General features: G+C 45.2%; 1 protein-coding gene across 1 annotated transcript in view; it reads right to left on the bottom strand.

Annotated features, from left to right (window-relative positions):
• Positions 1-899: 899 nt before the first annotated feature.
• LOC124567466 (dynein axonemal intermediate chain 3-like) overlaps positions 900-15,258 on the bottom strand; it is a 114,310-nt gene continuing 99,951 nt past the window's right edge. Inside the window, exons 2-3 of the mRNA XM_047131035.1 lie at positions 4,308-4,410; positions 900-1,016 (exon numbers count right to left, since the gene is read on the bottom strand). Coding sequence (XP_046986991.1) covers positions 900-1,016; positions 4,308-4,410 — 220 coding nt within the window. The remainder of the gene's footprint in view (positions 1,017-4,307; positions 4,411-15,258) is intronic.

Below are 15,258 nucleotides of genomic sequence, written 5' to 3' on the forward strand. Positions count from 1 at the left end.
TACAACAATGTAGGCATATAATAAAAATGGTTCAAATGGATCTGAGCACTATGGGACTTAACATCTGTGGTCATCAGTCCCCTAGAACTTAGAACTACTTAAACCTAACTAACCTAAGGACATCAGACACATCCATGCCCGAGGCAGGATTCGAACCTGCGACTGTAGCAGTCGCGCGGCTCCGGTCTGAGCACCTAGAAGCGCTAGACCACTGCGGCCGGCGTAGGCATATAATAAGCACTACAGCACGTCCTGCCGGTTGGTTTCCTCCTCCGGCAATTTGCATTTCGCGCTGTTGCGGTTCTACCACAGTTCCTCTGTATTCCATGGAGTGTCTGTTGTGCCTAGGTGGGGGAGTGACAGTGTGATGGCGCTAGCGGCGTCGGAGGTATTGCAAGCTCGGTCAGGTGGCTCAGTTCTTCACTGCTGGGGTTCACGACCGCATTGTTCCCTAGGGGCACTGCAGTGACGAGCCAGAGTTGTGTTGGCCGGGGTCGTAGCTGCCGAAAGTGTGTCCGTTGGCGTGAAGCTCTGCGGAAGTGTTGAGATACGTCTGTGGCGGTTTATTTCTACGATACCTTTGTTTTGGTTATTAGTTGGACTCAGTCAGGATACTGGAGAGAGTGACTTGAAGCCAAGACTGTGGTTAGACCTTCCTGATCGTCCCCGTTGTCTTTCCTCAACATTGCCGCCGGGTTCGGTTAAGTGATGAATAGCATCGTTGTAACGTTTATTTCTACCAAGACAAAGCCGACAGACCACGCCGACGATAAGGGAGTGTGGTGTTGCCAAGGTGGTTGACTAAGAGAACTGGCTAGGACAGCTGCGTTGGTTCCTTAGCTTCTTGGTCGTGTTTTCTATCGTATTAAAGGGCCAATAACGACTGAGAATTGTTAGCGTTATTCTGCAATTGTGTGCGACGTGTTGATTTCCTTGTCTAGTTTTGTGGTGGGGCCGTTGTGAGTTATTGCAAGGACTGGCACCGAGAACAGCTGTGCTTGATAACCACCTTGTTGCTAAGGAAAACCACAAAAGCATGTCCATCACCGCAGTAAAGTGATGGAAACGACCATTACGGAGTAGCTGCTACCATTCTAGAGATGCTACGTTTGATTCTCCTTGTCGTGCTGTAGCATGGTGAGGCCCGTAATGAAATGTTGTAAGGACTACCGGCTGCAAAGTTGGTGGCGAAAGGTTCATCAGTTGCAACGGAGTGGTAGCACATGGACCCGGCGTAGTTGGTTGCCAAAAGGGATTGTCATTCAGCAGTGATACTATTCTTGGCTGTGGCAACTCTGGATCGTCTGTATCTGGTTGTTGCTACTGATGTAACACAAAAGGGATAGGTACTGGTGGTCTGTCGGGTGGGTACGTTTGTAGAAAATTGAAGCTTGAGCTGTGGAAAGCTGAGTCGCCGCTGTGCTGTTGTGTGGTCACAATGCCCTGGCATTGCAGGCCGTTGCATAGTTAGGGCTTTTATCGTATTGTTCCTCTGCACTGGCTCTAAGGTTTTATTATAAAGTGTACAGGTTAACCTTTGAGGTGGTTGTATTGCGGTGTGTGTTCTTTGCAGTACCGCGCTTTGCTTCCGTAGAATGGGAAGTGGTGCACCACCGTAGTTAGTAAATCTTATGTACAGTGCTTGCGGCAACTGATGAGCTGGATACGGTCGCACGGGGTTAATTAATATTGTTTTGTGCAGTACCTTAGTGTACGCACGGTTACAACAACTTGACCAGTGTTCGGCCTCGCTTGCGTGGCTGCTCACCGTTAAAGTTAAGCTATGCTTTCGGTTGTGGCCCTGTGAGCGTATAGCGCGTCTGGGTAACAGTAGCTTATTGTTTGAATGTGGTGGTGACTTATCTTGGCCAATATTTAGTACAGTAAGTTTTAAAAGCCTTGTTACTAAGCCCTGTTAGCCTATTGTTTGAATGTAGTAATCATGCGCTTGTCCAGTATAAAGTTTTTTTTAAATAGTACGATTTCAAAGACTTGTTGCTACAGCCGGGCCCTGTTATCTTAATTTAGTTATCATGCGCTTGCCCACAAAGTTCAAGTTGTAAGAACCTTGTTGCCAAAACTTGACTGTTTCGCATGCCCTTTGTGTTTGATGGTTAAAGCCTTCCCTAGTACTGAAGCTGCCTACCGCCTATTCTTCTGTGTTATTTATAGTCATCGCGGGGTTAAGTAGTTGGGCTTCGGGCATGGGCCACGCCCATTAGAACTAAACAGGGCCGATAAAAAAGTTTAACTATTCATTGGAAGCCTAAGCTTTTAAGACCGCTGCTAAGTTTGCGCAAAGTTACTTCCACGACGAAGGTAGTGACTGTGGTCTGCTTCAGGGATTCTGCCGTAGCGTGTTGCACGTTTGGCCTGACTCACTCACCACCTGATCTCGTGGGAGGTCTTCCCGGGAGGTCGACCAACATCAAGAGATCCATCAGGACCGAGACGGCGTTCGCTTCCTGTCATCATACAGCGGGCGACGGGTGTTGAACATCCAAGAGAGCTGGATTTTTAATTATCGAAACCCATTTAAACAATTCATTCCATTCCACCCTCGATACTTAATAATCCAGCCCTCCAGTCCTACGACATCGGGAACAACATAAAATTAGTTGTGGAAAAAATATACGGAATTAAAGAAGGCAACATATCTGGTATCAGCAACAGTTATAAGCATCTATCGACTTTTGAAAAGAACTGGAAAATTCGCACCTTAACAAAACTGTTATAAAAATTAAATTTTTATGTATTTCATTACAACACTTTAATAATGTCAGTGAGATCTAGTAGTCATCCAAAAACTGAAATGCCCAAACATATTTAGCTGAAAACTCATTTTATGAAAAACTGTATCTGTTGCACTTATCGAGTTTTGAGAAAACGCTCAATTCATATACTGAAATAAATAGTTGGAATCCCGTCGTAAGTTGCATTAAGTATCTTTTTCTATTTATGGTAGTGCCTAATTTGCCATTGTCCGTTCTCAAACCGTCCGTCTTCGTAAGTCATTGAAATACAGTGAAGTGTGCATGTGTGGAACAGCCACGGCAGATAGTTTAACTTAGACTAGGCAAGTTACAGCAAACATTAGCTACTCGAAACATGCATACTTGACTGTATATCAGTTACTTACGAAGATGGCTAGTTTGAGAACAGCCACAATGCCCGAAACTAGTCACCACCAATAAATAGAGGATTCTTCTTACTGCAACGTATGACGGAATCTAACCATTTATTTTAATAAAGAAAAAGTTGCGGCCCAATTTCACCTACAGCATGTTAGAGGCCCGTAAAAATTTGTTAGCTGCATTTTGTAAACAGCAATATATGGCCTACATTTACAAAAACTAGTTTTTTTTTCAGACCCGTTGTGTCGTCTCAGTGAGAACCGCACCTAACTGATACAGCAATTGTCCATCCTCTAGTGCATATCCCTTTTGCACAGTCAGTCCTAGCACATCCCGGCGTCTCCTGATACCGCAGACAAGCATGTGGGTGAAAAATATCTCCAGACATTCTGGCGCGTAACACCTTCAGCGACTTTGTCGCAGCATGATTTACAGTCCTTCTACAGCGTGCTCCTAACTAAATGAATGAAATAAAAGTAAATAAGACATAAGTTAGCGTCGGTCACACAATATTGTGTGACTGACGCGCCTTGGTGTCTAATGTAGTCATATCATAAAGAAGCTATTGATCGTTACCTGTCCACTGAAAGTGAATGTGAATTCTACCAGCCCCACATCAATGTTTTTGAAAACGGATTTTCGCCCTTCCCGAATTCGTGACTACATCTAACATTACACCCCACAACTTCACACGAGACTACACTGAATATATACTTAAGGCGGATCACTCTTTATCCGGATACTGGATATCGACACGAGTGAGTCAGACAGCATCTGTTGTTGGTGGTTGATCAGCAGCAAGGGATCTCTCAGCGTCTAATCTCTTCTAGTCACATTTATTTTCCGGTGAAAGAGAAAAAGTTCCTGTCGACGAGGATGTTATTAGAGACGAGCACATGCTTAAATTGAAAGAGTGTGTGCAAAGATGCGTGTCCTTCCCAAATAAACTATCCTGGCATTTGCCTTAATCGCTTTGCGAAGGCCAAGGAAAACCTGAATATGAATCGCAGGGCGTGCATTTGAATCCCACTCCTCCGAATGTGATTTAAGCGTCTTAATCACGAGCACTTGCTGTGTTTCCCGAATAGGTGGTAATGTTGAAAGTGACAGAGCCAGCTTCACCTCACCTGCTTAGTCTTTCCGCGCCAGACCGTCGGCTCTGAGCAAACTCACCTGGCCACAGGCGAGTCCTCCCACCAGAAGATCGCCGTCCGTGGGGCAGAACGCCAGTGAGTGCACTTCATGCGGGCTCTCCAGCCGTAACTTGGGCGTGAACCTGCACACACATACACAACGGGATACTTATTGTACCCCACCTCCTGTCAATTAAAACTGAAAATTCTGCCTTACATTGAATCCCAAACTGTTTCCTAGAACATTTTACAGCACTGGAGCAACATGTTTTACATGAAATTTATTACTCTTGCAAACCATAGGGCTAGTTTAGCGCTGTAATTTTACATGTCGTCGAAACACATTTGGTACATCACTAGCCATTAAAATTGCAACGCTGGGCAGGATACCAAATAAAGAAATTTTACTTAATGTGCATCTACAGCGTACTAGAAAGAATAAAAAAAATTTCTGACAGAAGCAATGGCTTTAAGTCGGCTGGGTACAGAGTCGAATTGAGATTGGGTAACACACTGGTTCTATGTCAGAAAACAGAGAATGTTATGGTTGATGAGCAATGGTTTATCAGTCTTTGTGAAACCAAAGACCGCATGTTTTCAACTGATGAGAGATTTGGAGAACATGTTGGCCAGTACAACAGTCGGACACCCTCTGTGTCGAAATAGGAAGCTGCGCGGGGTAACCGAGCGGTCTTGGGCGCCCTAGTACGGTTCGCGCGAGCCCTTCCACCCCTCCCTCCCTCCACCCCCCCTCCAGTCGGAGGTTCAAGCCCTCCCTCGGCCATGGGTGTGTATGTGTTGTCCTTATCGTAAGTTAAAGTTAGATTAAATAATGTGTTGGCCTAGGGACCGATGACGACAGCAGTTTGGTCCCACAGGAACTTACCACAAATTAATCGAAATAGGTCGGGGTAGCACAGGCAACATACATTTCTGCATTACCTTATTGAAAATAACGTAAGAGAGACCTCGAAGATAGCAGACGGCCACGGCCTTAACACGACATAAATCTAACATCTGTCCACATTACCACCTATGCGAAACAGGTGATTGTGTGGTGTACCCAAAGGCACTGCATACCATCAAGCCAGGTGCTGATTCCGTATGAAGATGATGCATGTGATCTGGGAACATTCGTTCTCCTTCGCACCTCCATGCACCGATATGTCCATCGTGATGCTATATGCCAAAATGGTACTCATCTGAAACGACAATGTGGTACCAGTCTTGTGCCCAGTGATACAGTTGGGCACCCCACAGTCGGCACATGTCTCTATCGCTACTTCAAAGGAAACTGCAGCAATAGTAGGCGTGATGATGGCCCGCGGTTCTGCGAAAAACCATCTTCTCGGGCGCCAGTCACATGGGGTCTTTCAAATCCTGTGATTCTCTACATGTGACTCTCCTGAGCCCATCGATTCTATATGCGACTGACAGAGTGGGTTCCTCACGCAACATGAGCAGCAGTATTGGAAAACCATCAACTGCAGTTTCGATACGCTACGATTATGTGGCTGTCGGATTGCGACTCGTGCTGGTATTGTTTATCCTTTTTTTATACGATAAATAACGATTTATCACAAACAACATTCAAATGCGATTCAGGAATGAGGAACCTCCTACATGTTTTTTTTTCCTTGTATAGGGTATCCCAGAAATGTTGCTATAAACTTTGAGGGGTTGTAGAGGGCGACTTGAGGAACAAACCGAGCATAGGCACCTGTGTCCGGGGACGTAATCCAGCGACACTACAGAGTTGCCGCCTGCCACTAGGACACCCCTTCAGCAGCAAACGTGACTTTGTACGCTGTCGGATCGTAGGCGGAACACCTCGCAGTGTTTGTTATTCACTGATCGTGACTGATTGCCACGTTCGCCAATGGAGAAGATGGAGCTAGCTGCTGCGAAGGTAGGCCATGTGACCTATGAATGCGATGTTCTGTTGCCTCGGTGGATTATAGTTTTGAGCACGGATTTCCATCCACCGTTTATACTTCTCCTGTACATTGAGAAACATTCGAGACTTTAAAGGGTTCCAGGAGAAAAATAAGCTGTGGATGGAAACCTATAACTTCGATGCTATGTAGTGTAATTGGATGACGTTTCCAGACGGATTACTGTCCTCCATTTCGTCCTCAATGCACCCTCTCTAACCCCTCTAAGTCAGTCGTCATATTTCTGGGACATGTTTTATATGGTGTTCCGCCTAACTATTTTGTGTGGTTGAGGCAAATACTAATCGGTTGCATACTCAGACATGTAGTACGTGAGAGCCGGCTGCTGTGACCGAGCGATTCTAGGTGCTTCAGCCCAGAACCACGCTGCTGCTACTGTCGCAGGTTCGCATCCTGCCTCGGGCATGGATGTCTGTGATGTCCTTAGGTTAGTTACTTTAAGTAATCTATGTCTAGGGGACTGAAGTCCCATAGTGCTTAGAGCCATTTGAACCATTTTTGTAGTACACTTTGTCAATTTGATGTTATTACCTAAGGCTTTCACTGTGTTGAAATTTTAATGGCTAGCACTGAAATAACGTGTTACTGCATCCGACACCTTCAAACACTCACTGGCGACATTACGTTATATGACGGGCAGTATTCGGGCAAAAATCCAAAAATAACTGAATTAGAATACAACTGCCTGTCAACAATGAGACAGCTAAACTACCACAGTTTTGAAACTATTGTTGCGGCCACATGTAGTACGCATTGCTTCACGCAGTGGAGAATGGCAAAACAAAGGTACGCCAGCGACCGAGGCGATGCGAAATAAACGCGCACAGATAGCCTTGCTGACAGCAGCAGTCTACCAACCGGCTGACACAATGACGCACGCAAACCGAGTGACGAGCGAAGCATGGAGAGTGCTGAGTAAGGGGAAGTGAGGCCAGCACGCCAAGTTACGCTGCAATATACTGCGGGAGTAATAACAAAAAGCTGCCACCGTGGGTAAAAAAACGTCCTCCTGCCGGATATAAATAGTGAAGCGCAGGCAGCAACGGACAGAAGCCATTAGGAAGCAGTTCGGATCAGAGGACGGACGTGGTCCGTGTCCGAATGTTCAATCTTCGTAGGTGACGATTCTGGAAGTCTGTTCCAGCTCGCAGGTGTCATCCGTTCGCCGCCAGATGTCAACTTCAGCTCTGGAGGTCGGCCCGAGTGCGGTCGGCACCATGGCTGACTAACCACAGCGAGAACTTCCAGCAGGACCGGCCGCAGCACGGTCTTGGTCACAGGCGCCGCCGGGGACTGACGCCCGGACTTCACGGCAACCCAGCCAGACGGCGTGTAGTCCGTCCATGACGGGACCTTGCGGACATCGCGACTGATGGCTTCCCAGCCGCTGGTGAAGCAGGCGTCGGCAGCTGACCTCACGGCGACGCGGCTCCGTGGGCGTGCCCGTACTGGGGGCGCCGAGCGGCGACGAGTTCATCTCGGTCACAGGGCATCCCGGCTTCAGCGGAGCACTGGTGGCCTGAGATTCCAGAGTGCGATCAGCGGCGCGAGTTGCGCGCATTGTCGGAGAATCTACACAGCAGCAGCCAGGCGGAGGGATCCGCAGGGCTGGGCAGCGACGACGAGGGAGGAATTGTAAAGAAAGTTCCATAAATAATTGCAAAACTCCATGCCGTCTCAGTCTTGGGCGCAGCCACTGTGTCTGCTGCTAACGAGTGGTGCAGAAGTCGTAACAATATATTGTAAGAAGCAACTGTGTTCTATTTCAGGAACGTATCAAACATTCAAGTAAAGGGTTTATATAAAACACCGTTGCTCTGGAATACGTGTCCAGTATTGAAACACCATAGTTAGACAAAATTCGAGCATTTTTACGCTGCTTGACGATTGCTAAGGAACAGAGACGTTGTTAGACAGGAATCATCACAGGCAGTGATGGACGACATGTAACACAGTACATACTTGACAGAGATGGAGTGGTATATTTATAACAAAAAATGGCACAGATTTCACCACACTGGAAAGCAGGATCACAGACATAAGTAACATTCATGTCTGACACAGGTCAGGCTCCCAACACAAAGGTCGATATCGAAATCTCAGTGAGGAATATACCTTCCTTGTATATTTCACACCAGTTATTCTTGTCAACTACCGAACTGTTGACGAATTCTTCGGAGATATTGCTCCACACCTCTCCCAAGACGGTTTGCAGCTCTTGCACGCTTCGGGGAGGGTCGTTCGTTGAGAAACGTGTCTGCCAAGAGCATCCCAGGCGTGCTGTGTAGGGTTCATACCCTGGGAATATGCAGTCAATGCCACAGATAAAATATCTTCATTTTCCAGTTTGTCCTCAGCGGTTCAGTGCGGGTTGACATTGGCGTCCATAAACAGAAAGCCGAGACATATCGCAGTCCTAAATAGTCGGACATGATCCAGAAAAATCTCCCTGTTATACCGCTGTGCCGTAACGGTACTTCACGCTTAGATATGCAGTTGTGTTCGGCCATTGTGAGTAATGCCTGGCCAAACCATAACGCCTAAGGCATACCGATGACTTTCATGAACATTTTGTGGTGTGTAAGAGGTCCCCTCTCTCTCTACACTAACTGGTGGCCAGTATCGCTTGCCACAGTGAAGTGGGATCACTCTGAACCACTGTCGCTGACCCGAACCAACATGCTCCTACGTCAACGAAATCTTTCTTGACGATGGCGTAGTGGAAGTGAGGGTGCATTTAATAGGACTCCGAGTATATAAACCACCCGATTTAATAGCCGCAAAATTATTCTGGCATTGATACGTGTACCGGTGGAGGTTGTAAGGTCTGCAGCAGTAAGCCTAGGAGTGAGATGGCTGATCCTTTCCGCCACAAGGGCTATGTATGGGTCCTTTTGGGGCATGGTGGTTCGTCTACGGCCGCTGAAATGCTTTCACGTAGCATTTCCGCCTTCAGCGGCCTCTTTTTAATTGCGAGATGATGGTCTTGGACACATCCATTATTGTGGCCACAATAGTGACTATTGTACCGACTTCGAGCCGCCCAAGTGCTCGTTCTCAATCAAAACAACTCAAACGATGTCTTGCAGACATGTTGCCGTACCACACGGATCTTACATTAATCAGTTCCAGAACAAATGCCGTATTGTATGAACTGTCGAATGCATACTGAGCGTCTGTGCTCGGCTTCGCTGCAGTTAACACTTCCCGCTCTCTACATTTACTCTACCGTTAGTCAATTGTTCCGTAGCAATTGGCAGTTGATCCTTAGCAAGTGTCAGTTGTTTCTTAGAAACTTTCAAGCAGTATATGTGCGCAGTGGTGTCGTTTATCATGTAACACATGCAGACAGCCATCTATAATCGCAAAAAGACCAAAACGGGCCACCTATCGTGCTCAGTTGGTTTGCTGCTAATTGTGTAACAAGTCGATACGGAATGTTTCATCTTTATAAAACTCACGGTTCTCTGTTTTAGTAGAGTGGAAATATAGTGAGTTTTCATAGCCTAAACCCCCCTCCCGAGTCCAAAAATGGCTACAAGAACTATGGGACTTAACATCTAAGGTCATCAGTCCCTTAGACTTAGAACTACTTAACCCTAACTAACCTAAGGGCATCACACACACCCATGCCCGAGGCAGGATTCGAACCTGCGACCGTAGCAGCAGCGTGGTTCCGGACTGAAGCCCTTAGAACCGCTCTGTCACAGCGGCCAGCCTCCCGTGTCCCATAGCTCTTTAGTACGAATGTGTGCCACGCATGGGGCACTGATACATTTGTTTTGTTCCCATGCCGCAGTTCCCTGCTCTGACAATATACTAAATAAAGTTCTAGAAGTCCTGCATGCTCTTCTCGATTGCTTGGTGATGACCTGACTTGTCCATGTTTTGGACGCCATTTTACTAAATTTAACAGTGATGCGTTCCTTGTGGTGAATATTGCCCAGCGTGGCATGGGTCACAATCAAAGTGCAATGCTCTCTCAATTACTGTTTCCGAAAGTGTCCAAAACTCAGCACTGAGTTAACCCATTGTGTGTGAGGGAATGACAGTATCGCCAGATATGGCCTTGGTAGAGGCCCCTTGACCAGACAGTGAAACGTCCCCTTCGAAAAATTAATGAATTACTGTGCTGATAAACCTCTTACACTATTTGATTTTCAAACAGCTGAGCAAAACTGAACTTACTCAGACATTTCGCTCTTTACCTATTCTGATCAACACTAAACTGACACACAATATTTTTTAGCGCAACGCAATCTGACTTTCAAAAATCCCTACAAAAGAATCGCCCTGACTAACATTAACCTATACCTTTCACAAATCACTTACCTCACAAAAATCTTCGTTACTCGAACTACTGCAATACAGCGAGCGCAACTATTACCAGCTAAATAAAAGATTCAAACTACTGAAGGCACTAACTACTGATAGGCATAGTTAGCAAATGAAAGATTTTCATAGACAACAAACAATGTATTTACCTTAACAGTGTTCAAAAGTCATATATATATATATAACAGTGTTCAAAAGTCATATATATATATATATATATATATATATATATATATATATATATATATAATGACTTTTGAACACGGTTAAGGTAAATACATTGTTATATATATATATATATATATATATATATATATATATATATATATATATCAGTTCATGATACCCAGTCTTACAAATTTACTGTCTCTATCCAGATCATCCTCTCTCAAAACTCCGCCATCTCACTCCCCACATCCACCACTGCTGGCGGCTCACCTCCAACTGCGCAACGCTCCGCGCTATTTACATCCAGCTGCCCAACACTGCAATGGCCAACAACAATGCAAACCAGCCACAGACAGCACACAGCACAGCCAGTGATTTTCATACAGAGCGCTACGTGGCGTTACCAATATAAAAACCTAAACAGCCTACTTACGACAGGTGTCGCACTGTAGATACCAGCACTGGTAACTCCTTACGTATGCCGAGAAGCATCTGCCTATCGTGTTTGGGGTTGAAGACTCCCTGGCCACACCATGGAAAGAACGCTGATGCAAAAGACATGGAAAGAAATGTATTCCACAGTATTTTGTCTATGCCCAGAATGTCGAAGATAATTTCCTGGCCAAGAAACAACTGTGTCTGTAGAATAGACTGAAGATAGTGTTGGAGAATTTGTATCAACTAAGAGTACGAAAATAAGAAATGGGTAGATCCTTATTAAAACAGCGTCCGTGAACCAATAATGGGCAGCACTTTCCTGTGACAAGCTTGATAATATAACTGTCAACACAATCGTTCAACTTGGTCCTTGTCCTTATATTCTTCTTAATTTAATACTATAGACAGATGAAGGGTTATGTACCAACTTGCAACTATGTGCAATTCATTTTTCATACGAAAGAGACCGGTGCCAAAGTTTAATAGAGTTGACACCTGAGTCTCCATCTTGACATTTCACGGCGATTTAGTACCGTAAAAATTAAAATTCACTGCACGAACAATCCCATCCCATCTAATTAGGGCGTGTAGAAAAGCATGTGAGCCCCCAGAAACTTTAGTAGTAAGCACTGCACTCCTAATAAGTCAGAAATTGTACTTTTGATTAGTCTATCAAATGCGTTTTGTATTAAAGCAATTGCGTTGAATGAGATAGTGTCAAAGATCGAATTTCTACATTCCACGTTCTAACACTTCAACTTCCATACATCATTGCATCAGTAGAGATAAGATACAACACACAACACATGAAAGTAGAACAAATGGTATCCCTACAGCTTACAAGCTGCCACTGTCAGTGAAGTTCTGCAAATGTTGGAAAATACACTGCCTGAAAAAAAATTTTTGCACGCAGAATACAGCATCACACGTTGAGTGATCACTGCGTAGTCGCGTGAGACAGCGTTATCAGCACCTCAGAGTGTTTGATAGGGGCCTTATTATGGGTCTCCGTTTGGCTGGCTGGTCGAATCGTGTAATATCCAGATTTGCTGGCATTCAGATGTGAAAGTGACCCAAAGTTGGACTGCAGGGGAACATGAGAACAGGCATGCTCGTCATCAGATTCTCATCGACCATGTCTTACCATCACAAGGGAGGATCGCCATATTGTATAAGCTCATCATAACCCCTTCACATTTTCACCTGACAACAGAGAAAAAGTAATTAACTCCTGCAACATTATGTGTCATTCTGCACCAGCAGTTGAGGACTAGCAGCAGCCACGCATAGGCTGCGGTTAACATCCCAACACAAACAGTTGTGACAGATGGTGGGGTGAACAGGAAGCATGGACTGCTGATGAATGGCATCGTATTGGGATCAGTGATGAGCCACAGTTCTGCACTAGCCTGGGTAAGCATCATAGGCGAATGTGGCGGCAACCTGCACATATGTTCCATAAGCTCAAAGTTTTGAATAAGTGCTGTGGTGTCACTCCTGGCATCATGGTACGAGTAGCGACCCTGCATGACCTCAAGTCACAGCTGGTTGTGATTGACGGAACTCGAATGGCACAACAGCACGTCACGGAAGTGCTGCATGCTCATGTGTTCACTCGTACATCAGAAAGTGGTGCCTTTTTTCAGGTGGACAATGGTTGTCCACATATGGTACATGCCTGTATGTACTGTCTCCATGTTGTTGAGGTACTCCCATGGCCAGCTAGATACCAAGATCCGTCCCTGATAAAACATGTGGGTGCGGGCTTAGTAATCAGTTCCGTCTCATCGCCAATATCCAGGACACAGGGACGGCTCCTGTATAGGTTTGCAGGTTTGCGCTATCTCCAAAGAATAATTCTGTTCAACTGTCTTTGCCTTCTGAGCGTTCTATACTAGTGGAGAAGTAGCGCTCCGTTTATCTCTTTTGAAATACCCGGGCTCCAAACGCTGAACGCAGCGAAGTTGGACGGAATGTGCCGACGTCGACAGGGGGTTGCACTGTGGCTGTGTGGCTGCAAACGTGGGTGTTTCAGAGGGGGTGCGGGGGCAATGCTTGGCAACACTGTACTCGTATGCGGGCTTTGTGTGTATAAACACCTCACCCGGGCCACCCAGGCAGCCACAGGAAGAGGGCCCGAACTCTTCCGAAGGGAAAGGAACTATCGGATCTTCGAACAAAGCGGGATTCACGCGCCACCTTACCATTTCAGGTGTAGCTGCGAGCGAACTATTTCCTGTGCGTTGTGTTAGTTACTTTAGCGTGTGCTACAGTGAATTTTGAGGCTCAAGTGAGAAGTGAATACGTGAAATAATGAATCACGTAATTTCATTGCTCTCTGAACCCTTCAGTTCACGGAAGTTTGAAGAAAAATTAGAAATCAAGAGGCTAGGTAGGCCGACTCCTGCTTTAACAATTTCGCAAACCGTTAAAATGAAAAGTAGCCAATTCAGTAGGATATTTAACTCTGAATTGTACAAGAAACATGAATGGCTGTGTGGTTGTGACACAAAAAAATACCTTATTTTGTTTTCCTTGTTTATATTTGGAGGAGATCTTTCATGATCTAAACAGGGAGTCTCTGACATTCAAAGCCTCCATGACAAAATTAGAAAACACGAACTTTCTTCAGTCCATGTAAATAACGTTTTGAATATGGCAAGTCTGGGCAATGTAAATATAGCTACTCAAGTAGACAGTGGGTACAGAAGGTCCGTGGCATTACACAACCAAAAAGTTACCGATAATAGGTACATATTGAATCTAATTATTAACTGTATTCGTTTCTGTGGTGTATTGGAACCTGCCCTTAGAGGACATGATGAGATTGAATCATCTTCCAATCCTGGTGTTTTTCGTTCCTTGATTAATTTTAGTGCAGAGTTAGCCTCTGTATTAATATCGCATTTAGAGAAAGCTACAGTCTTCAAAGGAACCTCAAAAACCATCCAGAATGAACTCCTCCAGTGCATGCTTCAAGTCTGCCAAGAGGGAATTAGAAAGTAAATGAAGGGTGCTGAGTTTTTGGCCATAACAGCTGACGAAAGCAGTGACGTAGCCTGTGTTTTCCAGATGGTTATAGTATATAGGTACATCATTAACGGAAAACCAGTTGAAAGATTTTGGGACTTCATAGCACCAGAAAAGCATGATGCCCAGTCTTTGGCAACGTCCATCATCGAACAGATAAATAATCATTTGAGGTACTGTCCACATAAGCTAATAGCGCAAACACATGATGGTGCAGCAGTCATGAGTGTTTCGTCACGTGGTGTGCAGGCTCTTGTTAAGGAAAAGTTTCCCAGTGCTTCATACATTCATTGTTATGCCCACCAGTTGAATCTCATTATGCGTAAAGCCGCTTCCATTAATAAAAGCCGGCCGTTGTGGCCGAGCGGTTATAGGCGCTTCAGTCCAGAACCGCGCTGCTGCTATGGTCGCAGGTTCGAATCCTGCCTCGGGCAGGTTAGTTAGGTTTAAGTAGTTCTGAGTTCTAGGGGACTGATGACCTCAGATGTTAAGTCCCATAGTGCTCAGAGCCATTTGAAACATTAATATGCGAATATTCTTCACTAAACTTCAGGGACTTCGCAGCTTCTTTTCAGCGTCTCCTCAAAAAACAGCAGTTCTCGACAAAATAGTACCAAAACGACTGCCACGTTCAGTGCTTCCTCGTTGGAATTTTCAGTCAAGGAGTGTCAATATCGTTTTCGAATATAGGATAGATATTATCACGTGCATGAATAATATGAACCAGGGCGAAAAACTGTAACGAGAACACGATCCTGGAAGCCTGTGGCTTAGTAACAATTTGAGGGACGAAAATATTTTTTGGCTTTCATTTTTTCATAAAATCATGATCCATGTGGATGTTTTGTATAACCAGCTACAAAAAAAGGATATTGACCAAACTTACACAAAATCAGCTGACAGCTTTTGAGCGTGAAATTGCGAACATTAGAGGAGGAGTGAGTGAAAACTCAGCTAGTTTACACGAGTACCATAAAAGAGGGAGAACTGAAGACACATCGATCGTTTGCTGCCATAGCCAGTCAACGCTAAATTCCGTCGCATCGTCGACACGTTCGTCGTTCT

This window comes from Schistocerca americana, chromosome 1 (genome assembly GCF_021461395.2).
Source record: "Schistocerca americana isolate TAMUIC-IGC-003095 chromosome 1, iqSchAmer2.1, whole genome shotgun sequence".
NCBI lineage: Eukaryota > Metazoa > Arthropoda > Insecta > Orthoptera > Acrididae > Schistocerca > Schistocerca americana.